Consider the following 14,838-nt stretch of genomic DNA (forward strand, 5'->3'; position numbering starts at 1 on the left):
CGCAAGCTGGATCTGGTGTAGAGCCTTGGGGTCCCCCCCCCCGCAGGAAGCCAGCGCTGGTGCTCTAATCTTGAGGGGACATGAGGCTGGAGCACCAGTGTGGTTCCCTGCTGCGGGGGGTAGGGGGCTGAGCTGGAGCACATCCAGTCTGTACACATCCAGTCATGTTATAGCCTAGCTCAGGGGTTGGCAACCTTTTCAATATTAAATATTTCAATTTAAATATTAGTCTTATCCACCTAGGCAGCTTTTGAGTTGAATTGAAAGATCAGATATAATCTATTTGAATTTCTCAAGAACTTTATTTTGTCTAGTAGTAGTTAATTTTTCTTACTACACATATCCCTATAAAGTGGTGATTGTCTAGGAAAACTACAGAGAGCGATTTTTAAAGGCTGATTGAGAGGTGTACATGCACACGCACACGCCCTTCCTCCCTCCCTCCCTTCAAGGACAGTATTTGAGATTTGGTTTGCACCACAGGGGAGGGGGAAATAGCCTCATTGCTGCAAAGTTCTGTAGGATCTGTAACAATGGGATACTGCAGCTATGGAGTTAGAAATTCCATCTGGAGAAGTGGGTTTTGCCTACAAACATTCATGATGCAATATAACTAACTAACTATATATAGATATAGATAGTTAGTTTCTAAGGTGCGACAGACTACTGCAGTAAAACTCCAATAGTCCGGCATCCAATAGTCCGGCACTCCTGATAGTCCGGCATCAAAATGGCAAGAGCATAGTGAGTGAGCTTCGGCAAAAAATGAGTCACAAGGTAACAGCGGCAGCAGCTGAACTGAGCAAAAAGGGTAAAAAAGGCTTAAAAAAAGAAAGCATTACAGGTATACAGGCAGTCCCCGGGTTACGTACAAGATAAGAACAAACCTACAGTCCCTAAGTTGAATCTGTATGTAAGTCGGAACTGGCGTCCAGATTCAGCCACTGCTGAAACTGACCACCAGTTCTGACTTACATACAGAATCAACTTAAGAACCCCAAGCATCCCCAAGTCAGCTGCTGCTGAAACTGATCAGCAGCTGATTCCAGGAAGCCCGGGGCAGAGCAACCCTGCCTCGGGCTTCCTGTAGTCAGTGCTGGTCAGTTTCAGCAGCAGTTGACTTGGGGACGCCTGGGGCAGAGCAGCTGGGGTGCTGCTGCGTTGCTCCAGTAGCGCCGCTCCTCGGCACTACTGGACCAACCCAGCAGCACCCCATCTGCTCTGCCCCAGGCGTCCTGATTCAGCCACTGCTGAAACTGACCAGCAGCGGCTGAATCAGGACGCCTGGGGCAGAGCAGCTGGGGTGCTGCCGGGTTGGTCCAGTAGCGCCCAGAGCGGCGCTGCGGGACCAACCGGCAGCGCCTCAGCTGCTCTGCCACAGGCTTCTGGAGAAAAGCCTAGTCTGCTGGGGGGGGGGGCGTACTAGCTGCGCCCCCCCCCCCACCCCAGCAGACCAGGAAGACGTGGGCGGCGGACCGAGACGCACCGCGGTCCCGCCGCCTGGGTCCTCCGCGGCTTTGCTCCCCGTCTCCCTGGCCTGCTAGAGACCAGCAGACCTGGGAGATGGAGAGCAAAGCCTCGGGGAAGCCGGCAGCGGAGCAGCCCAGGCGCGCCTGGGCTGCCCCGCTGCCCGAGCCCCCCCGCGGCTTTGCTCCGCGTCTTCCTGGTCTGCAGACCAGGGAGACGCGGAGAAAGCCCCGGAGTACACGGGCGGCAGGACCGCGAGATCCCGCAGTCCGTGTCCTCCGGGGCGAGCCCCGTTCGTAACTGCGGATCCGACGTAAGTCGGGGACTGCCTGTACTGTATACAGTATGTACAATAAAAAGGGTTAAGAACACTTTATATACAGTATATAATGTATACAGTGTGTGTGTGTGTGTATATATATATATATATATATATATATACACACACACATATACATATATATATATAAAACCAGTTTATAGTACCTCCTGATAGTCCAGCATATCTGATAATCCGGCACCACCTAGGTCCCATAGGTTCCGGATTAACGGAAGTCTACTGTAGTTGTTTTTAAAGTTACAGACGAACACGGCTACCCCTCTGAGACTTTTTAACAAGATAAGTTCTTCAACGATAGCAGACAGACTCTCACAATAAAACTTTGGTGCGTAAAGGGTAAGAAATATCAGGACAAAAGGTTAATATTCTACCTTGTGTTATGTAAAGTAAACCTTTGTTAAAAACAAAGAAATTCCCAGGTCTTTACCAGAATCTCAGCAGCAACTTCTTCTAAATGATAGAACTGTAAAAATGCACTTTTTAAAGCTATAGTAGGATAAAGTTAGTAGTTGTTAGCTCTAGTAGGCATATCTCGACACAAAGAGCTATTGAATTTTGGGTCCCTGATGTAAGTTGGTCAAATGTGAAGGTTTTATATACAAACATATTTGTATTTCAGAGCTGAAGAAAGACCAGTTAAGAAAAGAAAGCTGCAAAGCTGTAGTTTCCAAAAGAAGAAACTAAAACTAATGGAAGCCATGTTGGAAGAACAAAAGAAGTTAAGCAGAGCTATGGAAGAAACCTGTAGGGAAGTGCGCAGGATTCTGGATCAGCAAAACATCATTCAAGTTCAAAGCCTACAGCTACAGGAGAGAATGATGAACCTACTGGAGAAAATGATCTCCAAGTCTAATGTGTAGCTTCCTTTGTGAACGCTACTCAATTACACTATTTAACAATGTTCTAGAAATCCACTATCACACACCTTATGTGTGTCTGTTGCCCTTTTCCCAGGTTTTCTATGGAAATTTAAATATTAGTGTAATCCTAGTGAAACAAAGAGAACAGTTAATGCAGGGTAGGATCTATCCAGTCCAGGATTTTGTGTCATTAAGTAATAACAGTGAGGAAACTGGTGCAATATATACCTAATTGTAACTATTTTTGTACTAAATGGTTAAGGGATGAGTAGCTCTGGGAAATGAAATGTATTGAACTATTTATGCTAAGGTCAAGTATTCTCTTACAAGTAGCAGTGTTGTGTTCTGCTTCATATCAAGGTCTGCAACCTGACCTACTCTGAGAGAAAACAGTAGCATATTTTCCAGACACATTCACTGCAATTCTGGCTTTGTGCAAGCTAGAAACTAGATTCACAATTTTGAAACACACGCAGTGGTTGTGTGGCATGAACTATGATTCTTGTGAAGAGGTAGCTGAGATCACGAAACACATGTTATTTTAAATTCCATGTTGATATGAACAGTACTCAAAAATGAAATATTAAATAATCCACCCAAATACACTTTTGATAAAAAAATAAAACTATATACTGAATACTAAACTGTATTGAAAGTACTTGGACTTGATTTTGATATTAAATGTATAATTTTTTTCATTATTAACTGGAATCTGTTGACTTTATGAACAACAAACAATTAGAAAACTCCACTTATTCTCTATCACAAAATAAACATATTGTACTGTGTGTATATATTTATATCTATATATATCTCCCTCAAGTTAAATAAAGACAAAGATAACCTTATTTATTATTTGTTGGGCAGACAGTGTGCTCGAGACAGAGTAAAACAGTGGAAATTACTGCTACTGCCCAAGAAGTTTTCATTCTAAAACACAATACAGAGCTCTATGTCCTGGATGCCCCAAATACATGCCTGTCTTGAAGTAAGGTAGAAAATTCATTTTTAATAACACATTTCCAGAACAGTCTCTCTTGTTGATGAAATAATGTCAATATGCTACATGGAAGCAATATATTATAAGGAATGGTTTGAATGAAATTAGGGTGGTCAACATTAATATCACAAGAAGCCACTGAAATCCTAAAGGATGGTCTAGAAATCATCAAGCAGTGTTCTTGTTATCTATATTTATAGAGTACTAGACGATTTATCCAGCATTGTTCAAGTCAAATCATGTTTTCTTCATTTAAAATATTGTTGCAGGATGGGGTTAAGGGTGAAAGGTTCAGTATGAAGGCTGCACCAGGGAGAGAAGACAACACCAATCCTTTTTCACCACAGCAGTTTCGGGCAAGGCGAGAAGCACCTGTCCATGACTGCTGCATCAGACACAGCCAGTGGAGGGATGCATGTCCCCTGGCTGGGGGAGATAGACAGACACATAAACAAGCAAACTCTCTGAAATATAAAGTAGATAGCTGTTCCTTTCCACACCCCTGCACCCTCCTGGCTCAATCCCCATCTCTGGCTCCTTGCTGCCCCCTTGTGGTCATTCTGCAGAATACCTGTCCCTCCTGTCAAACCTCCTCTTTTCCATTTTATGAGAATCAAATTCTAGGCACATCCCATTGTCCTGGCACGACCAAGTCCTTATCTAAGTTATGATAAGAGGAAGCTGCATAACAAATTTAGTGGTCCTAGTTCTTACCATTTAGGAGTTCTTGAAAAAATGGACTCGCGGATGGAAGACAGACACCCATTTCTAAAATATATATAGTAAGATTTCATTAAAAATCACCTTGAATAAATAACTTCTTGGATCTAGATTAATATGTTAGCTCTTTGAGAAACAACTATTACTACTGCTAGGTTAATAGTGCTCCTGCTGTATTTGTGAAGCAAGAGGCCATCTAAGGACTGATTAGACTCATTTATAAAAAATATAAAAAAGTATTCCAATTAGTGGCTACAGACCAGAATTCTCAAATAGTGCTTGCATTTATATAACAGTCTTGCCATCCAAGCAATTTCAAAGCACGTGACGTTTAATTTAACCTTCAGAATACTGCTGTGATGTAGGTAATATTGATCTTCTACAGAGGTTAAATATAAGGTAATGATTTCCATGTTAAATACAGAGAAATTCAAGATATGTCTACACTATATGCTTCTTTTGGCAACAGAGTACATACTTTGGTATACCCTTTTAGCATGGATGTAAAAAGTAGCAGTGTAGATTAGCAATGGGCAACCTAGGGCACTGAGGGGCATGGGGTGATGCAGGGGCTCAGGCTGGGGGGAATCATGGGGCTGAGGGGAGCGAGGCTGGAGCAGAGGGAAGATGTGAGGGGGAGATACAATTTTACTTTGCAGAAGCTATACTTTCCTTTATTCCTCACTTTGCCTTCCTCTCCAACTAGTTATTTGGCTGCATTCTCTCTCTCTCTCTCACCTTTTCTGTGTTACTCCCCCAACCCTCTCCTGTCCCCAAACTCCCTCTCGTACCGCCACCCCACACCCTCTCCTGCCAGCAAACTTCCAGACCCTACCCTCCTCACCTCTTCCCGCACCCTCATCCCTATTCTACTCACTGGCAACCCTGTCCTGCACATTGAGCCCCTCATTTTTGTTCCCACTTCAGAGCCTAAGGGGATCCACAAAATCCACTAACTTTGGAACTCCAGAAAAGTAAATCTGGCCTATGGGAAGCCCTGAGCCTCAGTCCTCCCTGTATCTTCCCCTTACCCCGTGGAGTACCAGAAGAGTGAGGTGTCTCAGTTGGGGGCCATATCACTGAGGGTTGTGGGTTTTGGGAGGAGTTTTATTGCTTCTCACTTGTGTGATCTGCAGTTGATTTTTCTGTGGGTCAGTGATTCTCGACCCAAAAAAGGTTCTCCACCCCTGCCATAAATAAAGAAAACATTGAAACCTTTTGTGTTGAACATAATTTACTTTATTTAAAATGAAGTTTGATCAACTAACATGAGAGTTAAAATATTTAATTTGTTTAATAATTTAAATTCAACTGTTCTCCCCAGCTGTAGTACTAGCAAAATGGCTTGGGCGTAATTATGTAATTAATGGTGAGTTTCCATTAGCAACTGGTTGTCCATGGAAAGGTTTGCATTGACACAGGTGGTCCATGGAGTGTGTGGTAGAGAGAATCCCTCACCCCTCTCAAGAGAGTGGCACTGCCCAGGCCAGGAGGGATAAATCTTGGTACACCACTTCAGAAAGGTTGCTGACCCTTAAAACAGAGAATCTTGTAGTTCCCCACTACTAGAATTTTTCTCTTCTGTAGGTACTCCTGGGGTAATTCTGTTCAAAAAATTAAATTCTTTTCACGGTATTTTAAATTGTGCAAAATTCATCATATCTTATTTGTCAAAATAAGACTATGTAATCATACCACTTTCCATTATTATCGTGCAGGGGATGATTCCTGCTGGCTTTCTGCTTTCCCAACTTCCTACAGCTGGAACCTTCTCCTGCACATGGAAAGACGCTGGCGGGGGGAGGCAGTTGGGAGAGGTCACTTCCTTCCCATAATAGAGAAAGGGTCTGGCAGTGGGGAGCTGCTGAAGCTTTTCACTGATACAAGTAACACACCACAGCGGACACAGCTTGTGTTTCTCACTGCAGCATGTAGCTACATGCACCTTACATGCCACTGCTATCAGTATGTAGTATAGATGTAGTCTAAGGATATATCTACAATGACAGCTATGACGGGGGTCTTCTCAGCATGGATAGCCAGACATTCTAGTTCTACTTAAACTAGCATGCTATAATTAGCAGTGTGACTACGGTGACACGGGCTATGACTTATGCTAGCTGAATACAAGCTCCCCTTTTCTCCTGGGAACATTCTCAGGTTGCTAGCATAAGCCACTGCTAATACCACAGCAGCCACATTGCTGTTGGGGGCTGTGTCTACACTGCCTGCAAGTTTTTGGGCTCAGGGTTAGCTCAGTGGTTTGAGCATTGGCCTGCTAAACCCAGGATTGTGAGTTCAATCCTTGCAGAGGCCTTTTAGAGCTTTGGGGCAAAAATTTGTCAGGGATGGTACTTGGTCCTGCTGTGAAGGCAGGGGACTGGACTTGATGACCTTTCAAGGTCCCTTTCAGTTCTAGGAGAGAGGCAATCTCCATTATATTATATATATTAACACTGATGTTCTAATGTAAGAAATCAGGGCTTCTTGCGCAAGAACTATGACGCTCCCGCTCAGGAATAAGCCCTCTTGCGCAAGAGGCCAGTGTAGACAAGCAACATGAATTTCTTGCGCAAGAAAGCCCAATGGCTAAATTGGCCATCAGAGCTTTCTTGTGCAATAGAGCGTCTGCACTGGCACGGATCAGTGTAGACGCTCTCTTGCGCAAATACTTTAACGCAAAAACTCTTGCATTAAAAGTATTTGTGCAAAATCTTGCCAATGTAGACATAGCCTATGAGTTCTAGCTCAACCAGAAGTTGCATGTTTGTTTACCTGCACTAGGAAGCATCCTCCCACCTACTGTGTAAACAGGCTAAGACATAGTTTGCCCTAGGGCCTAAGCCATATTGGCAGCACCTGTGCCATTTCCCAATTTAATCACTAGACTACATTCCCTCTCTGAATTTATCTTTAAAGTTGTTTGTGTTGTCTATATTATTTACCATAAAGCGAGCTGTGCTACTGCTCTTTCTATATGCATATATACCTATTTATATGTCTGATATCAACACTGTGTTAGATGAAGGTCTACTAATAATTAAATCAAAAGAAACCTTGCATTGACCAAATATATTAGTTCATATTAGTTTTTTTTCTTTTGTTGCACTTTAGTTTTCAGCAAAATTATAACTGGGCTTGGGTGCATAAACACTCTGGTTGCATCTTTGGTCAGCCTTTAAGTGGGCTAGTACCTTCAAACAATGCTTCCAGCCTGGCAAATTCAGGTAATTTCTCTTCAGTACCTATTGTTTGTGCTATCTATTATTAAAGAAATGCCCACCTCACTTCACAGAAGAAACAATAACACTCAAATTGTATTTAAATTAGCTGCTTGAATCTTAAAATAATAAATTCCATCACTTGGCAACACTAGGCCAAACACATCTTTGAACTTTGTACAGTAAACTATTTAGTTGCCATCCTGATTTACATGCTGTTTGACTTTTACCTCCATAGTAATATTGAGAGGTTTTATTCTGTTACCTAAGTAGTAAATTCTCTCATTCAAAACGAAGCTACTTCATTTTAGTGGCTTAGGCTTAACAGCCTAAACTGCCTCTGAGACACATTCAAACTCAGTCCAAATTCCTTTGTGCTCAATCTATGCCACACTGGCTGGTGCCTCCCTCAATTTAAGAAATTATTTTAAAATGGCTGATTTAGGGTTTGGCTACCCTACAATAATGGGATATGAATTCAGCTTTTATGGATATACTTGATTTAGCTTTCATCTAGGTATCTTGGGTATCAGAAGAGTGAAGTCATCACAGCTCATGCTTCAGACTCTTGGGAGGTAAGCCTGCCTGAAACTCTGGAAAAATCAGCATACACCAGCTGAATGAGTAAAGCAAGCTGTCATTGCTTCTTCTGGTACCCAATATAGCTAGATTAAAGCTAGAGAATATATCAGCCTGAGGTGCCATCACACTCTGCAATGTAGATAGTCTCCAAGTAAACAGAAAGCAAAATGGGATGGTGATTAAATTCTAGTCAGGGGTATATATGCATAGGGAATAATATATAGTCCTCTTCTAATTTCCCTGCTTTTGTTTTCAAATGTTAGAATACATTTCACACTCTTATGTGTTAGTTGGCTTCAGGTAAGGATTAAGTTTTTGAGAGATTCAGTTAGCACCAGTTAGAACCTGAACACTTTGTTCTAACATTAAGATGACTGGTGGGCTTCGCAAGTTTAAGATACTGCTTCTATGCACACGTATAATTTAGGGGAAGGAAACTCTATGTTGGCTGAAGAGAAGTTAAAGAGGGCCAAGGGGAGATATAAGAAAGTGAGAGACTTGCACACAGGTTAGATTAAAAAACAAAACTGAGGAAGGAGAGAAAACCTAGAAGAATGGAAAAATATTAATTAAGGAGAAAAGGGAAAGAGGAAAAAATAAACTTAGAAATAGCCAAAATGGAGGAAAAGACACCCAGATACTCAAATTTTTGTCTAGGACTGTAACAAGGAATAAAAGAAAAATGCAAGAAAAATTTAGTGTGTTAACATATTTTATGCAGCCCTCAACTGAAACATTAGTCAAATAACTAATGATGTACCTAAAGTAATATTACTATTTTTATTAGAGAAATATCTGAGCATAGCAGCACAAATATTTTTTTTTACCTCAAAGAGGAGTTGGTTTTGGGTTTTTTGCAAGTCCCACTAATAACAGGATTGCATTGTAACTAGAAAGGATCTTCCTATGTTGACAATAGCAATTAGAGGGACAAGGTAGGTGAGGTAATATCTTTTAGTAGGCCAATTTATGTTGATGAGATTAGAGTGTCAAGCTTTTGAACTTTCATCTTTTTTGTGTTTGCTCATCTACATAGAGAGTGAGAGTGTAGAACTAAAAAAAAAAAAAACCCTAACATTTCCCTTTTGTGTCTGTCAATCAACTTAGTATGACCAAATGAAGGCCTTATCTTTTCTTCCAAGCCCTCTGTTTCCTCCTTTCTCTGTTACTACTGACAACACCAGCATCCTCTAAAACTTTCATCTTTGATTTTGTTCTCTTTCCCCACAAATCCCGGCTATTTACAAATCTTGACTTTTTTTCCCTCAACAATATTTCTGAGGCCTTGGCCTTCTTTTCCTGTTCACATGGAAAAACTTTCATTCAGATTTTTATCTTGATATCTCTTCTCTGATCTACCTATTGACCTTACACTGACAATGTTGTGGCTTTCTGGATGCATGGGAAACACCCACTGACCCAAACAGAGTTTCAAAGGTGTGAGTTGACATACTGATCTTATGAGCACTTATGTTCTGATCAATGGGACTGTTCAGGTGAGTACACTACTAAGCTATGTATATTTCCAGGATCAGATCCCATGATGGTAGATGGTGGATGATCAGATCACAATTCTTTTACATTTGGGAGACTTTTTACCATGAAAGCTTATTCATGTGGACACACCTTTACAGCTGTGTGGAGTCCCACTAACCACAATAAGGTTCACATGTGAAATCAGATTGCAGGACTACGGCCATATTCTACTCTCTCCCAAATTAATTGCTGTTGTTATTCCCAGAACACAATAATACCCCCTTTAAAAGGAGAGAGTATCCAAGAGAGGAAGACAACACATTCTCTCCTTTTAAGAAGAGAGAATGGTTGACTCCTGTGATGGTTCCCCCATTCTTTATGAAAATTGCCTCATGAATATTAATATGCATAACTGGAGATGCTTTGAACAAGATACCTAATATAACCTATTAATTTTAAAGTTACAATTGTCTGGATCTGTATATCCTATTTTGGTGCATGTATCATTCTTGTATGAGAAGTTCAAAGTATGAAGTATGAGACTGTTCATAGTTTTAAAGTGCTGACGAGAGCCATTACTGATGAAAGAGTTTGTCTCTGACTTGAAGATTATGCCTGAAATAAGAACAGCTCTTTAGGGTAAGAATCTGCCGTCAATAAGTTTTTTAGCTATGCATTTCTTTTCATTTAGTAACATACTTTGATCTGTCTGTTTTCAATTGCAACTGCTTAAATCCTACCATTTGTACTCAACCCCCACCCCTTTGCTTATTATCAAGCCCAGTGTAAATAATTTTTACCTGGGGGGGGGGACCAGTGTGCATATCCCCCTTTCACTGATAAAGAGGACGAACATCCTCATTAGGTTTCCTTGTGTAAAACTTTTACACAGAGAAAGATGAACATAATTTGTTGAGGGAAAGTCAACATGGTTTCTGTAAAGGGAAATCATGCTTTATCTACTAGAGTTCTTTGAGGGGGTCAACAAACATGTGGACAAGGGGGATCCAGTGGATATAGTGTACTTAAATTTCCAGAAAGCCTTTGACAAGGTCCCTCACCAAAGGCTCTTAAGTAAAGTTAATTGACATGGGATAAAAGAGAAAGTCCTGTCATGGCTTAATAACTGATTAAAAGACAGGAAACAAAGGGTAGGAATAAATGGTAAATTTTCAGAATGGAGAGAGGTAACTAGTGGTGTCCCCGAAGGGTCCATACTGGGACTAATCCTATTCAACCTATTTATAAATGAACTGGAGAAAGGGGTAAACAGTGAGGTGGCAAAATTTGCAGATAATACTAAACTGTTTGAGATACTTAATACCAAAGCAGAGTGTGAAGAGCTTCAAAAAGATCTTATTAAGTGACTGGACAACAAAATGGCAAATGAAATTTAATGTTGATAAATGTAAAGTAATGCACATTGGAAAAACTAATCCCAACTATATATACAATATGATGGGCACTAATTTAGATCCAACTACTCAAGAGAAAGATCTTGGAGTCATTGTGGATAGTTCACATCCACTCAGTGTGCAGCGGCAGTCAAAAAAGCAAATAAAATGTTAGGACACCTTCTATGTAAGACATCTTCTATGAGCAGCTTCAGGCAGAATTGGAGTCTACACTACACCATATCTTACCATCATCATGGGTGATCTGAATGCCAAAGTGGGAAATGACGACACACACTATGACAGGGCCATGGGCAGACATAGGTGTGGCACCATGAATGATAATGGTGAGAGACTTGTAGGGTTTTATTCTGTCAAAAATCTGGTCATTGGAGGGACTCTCTTCCCACACCGCAACATTCACAAGCTGACTTGGTTTTCACCAAATGGCAAAGAACCAGATCGACCAGTTGATGATCAATGGTACATGGAGATGCTGCTTGCAAGATGTGAAAGTGCAGAGAGGAGTGGACGTTGGTAAAGATCACAATTTAGTGATGGCACTTGTGAAACTTAAGCTGCGAAGAACAGGTATTAAGACATCCATACAAAGACGCTTCAATGTCGAAAAGCTACGAGATGTCACCACAAAGGCTGCCTTCACCATTCAACTGAGGAACAGATTTCAAGCTTTGCAAGATTTAAGGGATGACATATCTACCAGTATCACAGATAAAATCAACATGGCATGGGAACAGATTGCATCAGCCTACACAAAGAGCAGCGAGGCCTGTCTGGGTTCAAGGATAGGAAGAGGAAGGAGTGGATTAAGCTTGATACATGGAAAGCCATCAAAGAGAGACGGGACATAAAGAAGAAACTGGTAGATGCCAAATCAGCCAGAATTCAAGAAAGATACAAGCAGAATTACAGAGAGGCAAATTGAAAAGTAAAGAAGTTAGTAAGGGCAGACAAACAAGCTTTCATGGAGGACCTTGCAACAAAAGCTGAAGATGCAGCTAATCAAGGGGAGCAAAGAAACATGTACAGAATCACCATGCTTGTTTTTGGCAAGTATCATGGCAGGACAAGTGCCCCCGTTAAGGACAAACAAGGGCAGTTACTGTCAACAGGGTAGATCAAGAAGCACTCTGGACAGAACATTTCAGAGAGGTTTTGAATAGACAAGCCCCTGAAGAAGCGGACATTCAAGAAGCTGAGGAGGACCTTGATATTCATATTGATCTACCAGAGAAAGAAGAAATAGTGCAGCCATCAGATCCCTGAAAAATGGCAAAGCTCTAGGACCTGACAACCTGGACGCGGAGTTGTTTAAAGCAGACGCAGAACTTGCAGCCACCATTCTCCAACCACTGTCTGCAGCAATTTGGGAAGGACAACAGATACCCAAGGAACTGGACCAAAGGAGTCATCATCAAGATTCCTAAGAAAGGAGCACTCAGCAACTGCAACAATTGGCACGGGGATCACCCTTCTATCCGTACCCAGCAAGATCCTAGCCAAGGTCATCATCCAGCGGATTTCAGATGCTGTCAACAAGTCTCAGAGAAAAGAACAAGCTGGATTTTGCAAGGGAAAAGGATGTATAGACCAGATTTTCACCCTGAGAAACATCATAGAGCAGTACACAGAGTGGCAGAGACAGTTGTACATAAACTTTGTTGACTTTGAGAAGGCTTTTGACAGCATACACAGAGAAAGCCTTTGGTGCATTCTGAGAGCCTACGGAATCCCTCTACAAGTGGTCCAGCTCATTAAGAGTTTTTACACCAACTTCACATGTAGCATAGGATACTGCAATCTATCTTTCGAAGTCAAGACTGGGGTCAGACAGGGATGCGTCATATCTGCACTACTCTTCTTCTGGCTAACTCTTAGTCCAACCTGATGTCCAAAGGTGCATAGGTGTTGTCTTTTCCTGCATGTGTTCATGGGTATGGGAAAGTAACGCAAGATCATCCGCAAAGTCAAGGTCTTCCAATGTGGAAAAAGGTGTCCATCTGATACCTCTTGACACATCTGCTGTTGTTTTCCACATCACCCAGTCAGTCACGATGTTGAAAACAGAGATTATGATTCTCAATATAGATTCACCAGCACCAATCAAGATAGATGATGCAGACTTACCCAGCATAGGCAGCTTTATGTACTTAGGCAGCATCATCCGCCATGATGGAGGCACCAAGAACAACATTCAGAGCAGACTAAGTAAGGCCAGAAATGTCCTCAGGAGTATGAACAATGTATGGAGATCGACACAGTACAGTGTCCACATCAAACTTAAGCTGTACCAAAGCTGTGTCATATCAACACTATTATGCGGCTCAGAGTGCTGGCAGATGACAGAGTGCAACAGTGCCAAGCTCTCATCCTTTCACACCACCAGCCTTCATAAGATACTTCGCATCTTTTAGCCGAAAACAATCTCCAACCACGACCTGCTCCTGCGATGCCACCAGGAGGACATGACCACTATCATTATGAGAAGACGCTGGAGATGGATAGGGCACGTGATGAGAAGGGAGGCAGACACCATTGTAAAGATAGCACTTCACTGGACGCCTGAAGGACAACGGAAACGTGGGAGGCCCAAGATAACCTGGCGACGTACTGTTGAGGCAGATATGAAGAGAATGAACTACAACTGGGACACACTGGAGAAAGTGGCCAAAGACAAACAAAAATGGAGAACCTTTGTTGCTGCCCTACCCACCAGCGGGTGTAATAGGCGTTAACTAACTACCTATGCCCACATCTTGAATACTGTGTACAGATGTGGTTGCCTCATTTCAAAAAAGTTATATTGGCATTGGAAAAGGTTCAGAAAAGGACAACAAAAATTATTAGGGGTTTGGAATGGGGTCAATATGAAGAGAGAATAAAGGACTTTAACAGGGTTTAATAAAGAACTAAATAGATTCATGGAGGATAGGTCCATCAAAGGCTATTAGCCAGGATGGGTAGAAATGGTATTTCTAGCCTCTGTTTGTTAGAGGCAGAAAATGGATGACAAGAGAGGGATCATGTGATGATTACTTGTTCTGTTCACTCCCTCTGGGGCTTCTGGCATTGGCCAGTACTGGAAGACAGGATACTGGTCTAGCTGGACCTAGGGTCTGATCCAGTATGGCTATTTTTATGATTTATTTAGGATTTTAATCCCTTTTGGAGGTTGATTTCCTAAGTGGTGTGCCATTAAACTGCATCCTCCCAGAGCTAAAGTGGTTAAGTGTTTGCATTGCTTTTCAGAGGGGTGGTAACCCTAACTCTGTGCTTTGTTTGGGGCAGATTAGAGGATCTGGTCCAGCAAGAGAGCATGGTGGGGAGTACTAGAAAGCAAGAAGATGGGTGTCAGTGGCATGATCAGCACACAAAGGAACAATCCCAAGGGGTCTTCTGTGATCACACCCAGTCATATCTCCACTTTGTTGTCAGCCTCTATCAGCTGAGGAACAAAGTACTAAATTAAACCCTGCACATATAACTGCATCCATGTAGACAGACCTCTAAGCGTGCATGGCCCTCCTGTAAAAACACACCTCTTTTCCACTAAATATTTTGCAAAGGAAGATGCCAGCCTAGTAACACAGCAGATTAATGCACTAAGGATGAGAGTTTGAGATGGAGGCCCTAGTGCATCTTTTTGGGAAAACACTTGTGCCTGGGTGTTTATCTACTGGTATATTCCCAAGGTAACAGTTACCTGTGTATTTAATGGAACATGGAATATTTGTTGTTCTCACAATACAACACAATA

General features: G+C 41.9%; 1 protein-coding gene and 1 long non-coding RNA gene across 3 annotated transcripts in view; one reads left to right on the forward strand and one right to left on the reverse strand.

The window, feature by feature from the left end:
* The window catches only part of MSANTD1 (Myb/SANT DNA binding domain containing 1), a 32,579-nt gene extending 29,057 nt beyond the window's left edge, over positions 1-3,522 (forward strand). The window contains exon 4 of the mRNA XM_025187341.3: positions 2,427-3,522. Coding sequence (XP_025043126.1) covers positions 2,427-2,667 — 241 coding nt within the window. The 3' untranslated portion in view covers positions 2,668-3,522. The remainder of the gene's footprint in view (positions 1-2,426) is intronic.
* Positions 1-14,838, reverse strand: part of LOC106732361 (uncharacterized) — a 94,497-nt gene that overhangs the window by 71,604 nt on the left and 8,055 nt on the right. The window lies entirely within an intron of this gene.

This window comes from Pelodiscus sinensis, chromosome 4 (assembly GCF_052426305.1).
Source record: "Pelodiscus sinensis isolate ZL-2025 chromosome 4, ASM5242630v1, whole genome shotgun sequence".
Lineage (NCBI taxonomy): Eukaryota > Metazoa > Chordata > Testudines > Trionychidae > Pelodiscus > Pelodiscus sinensis.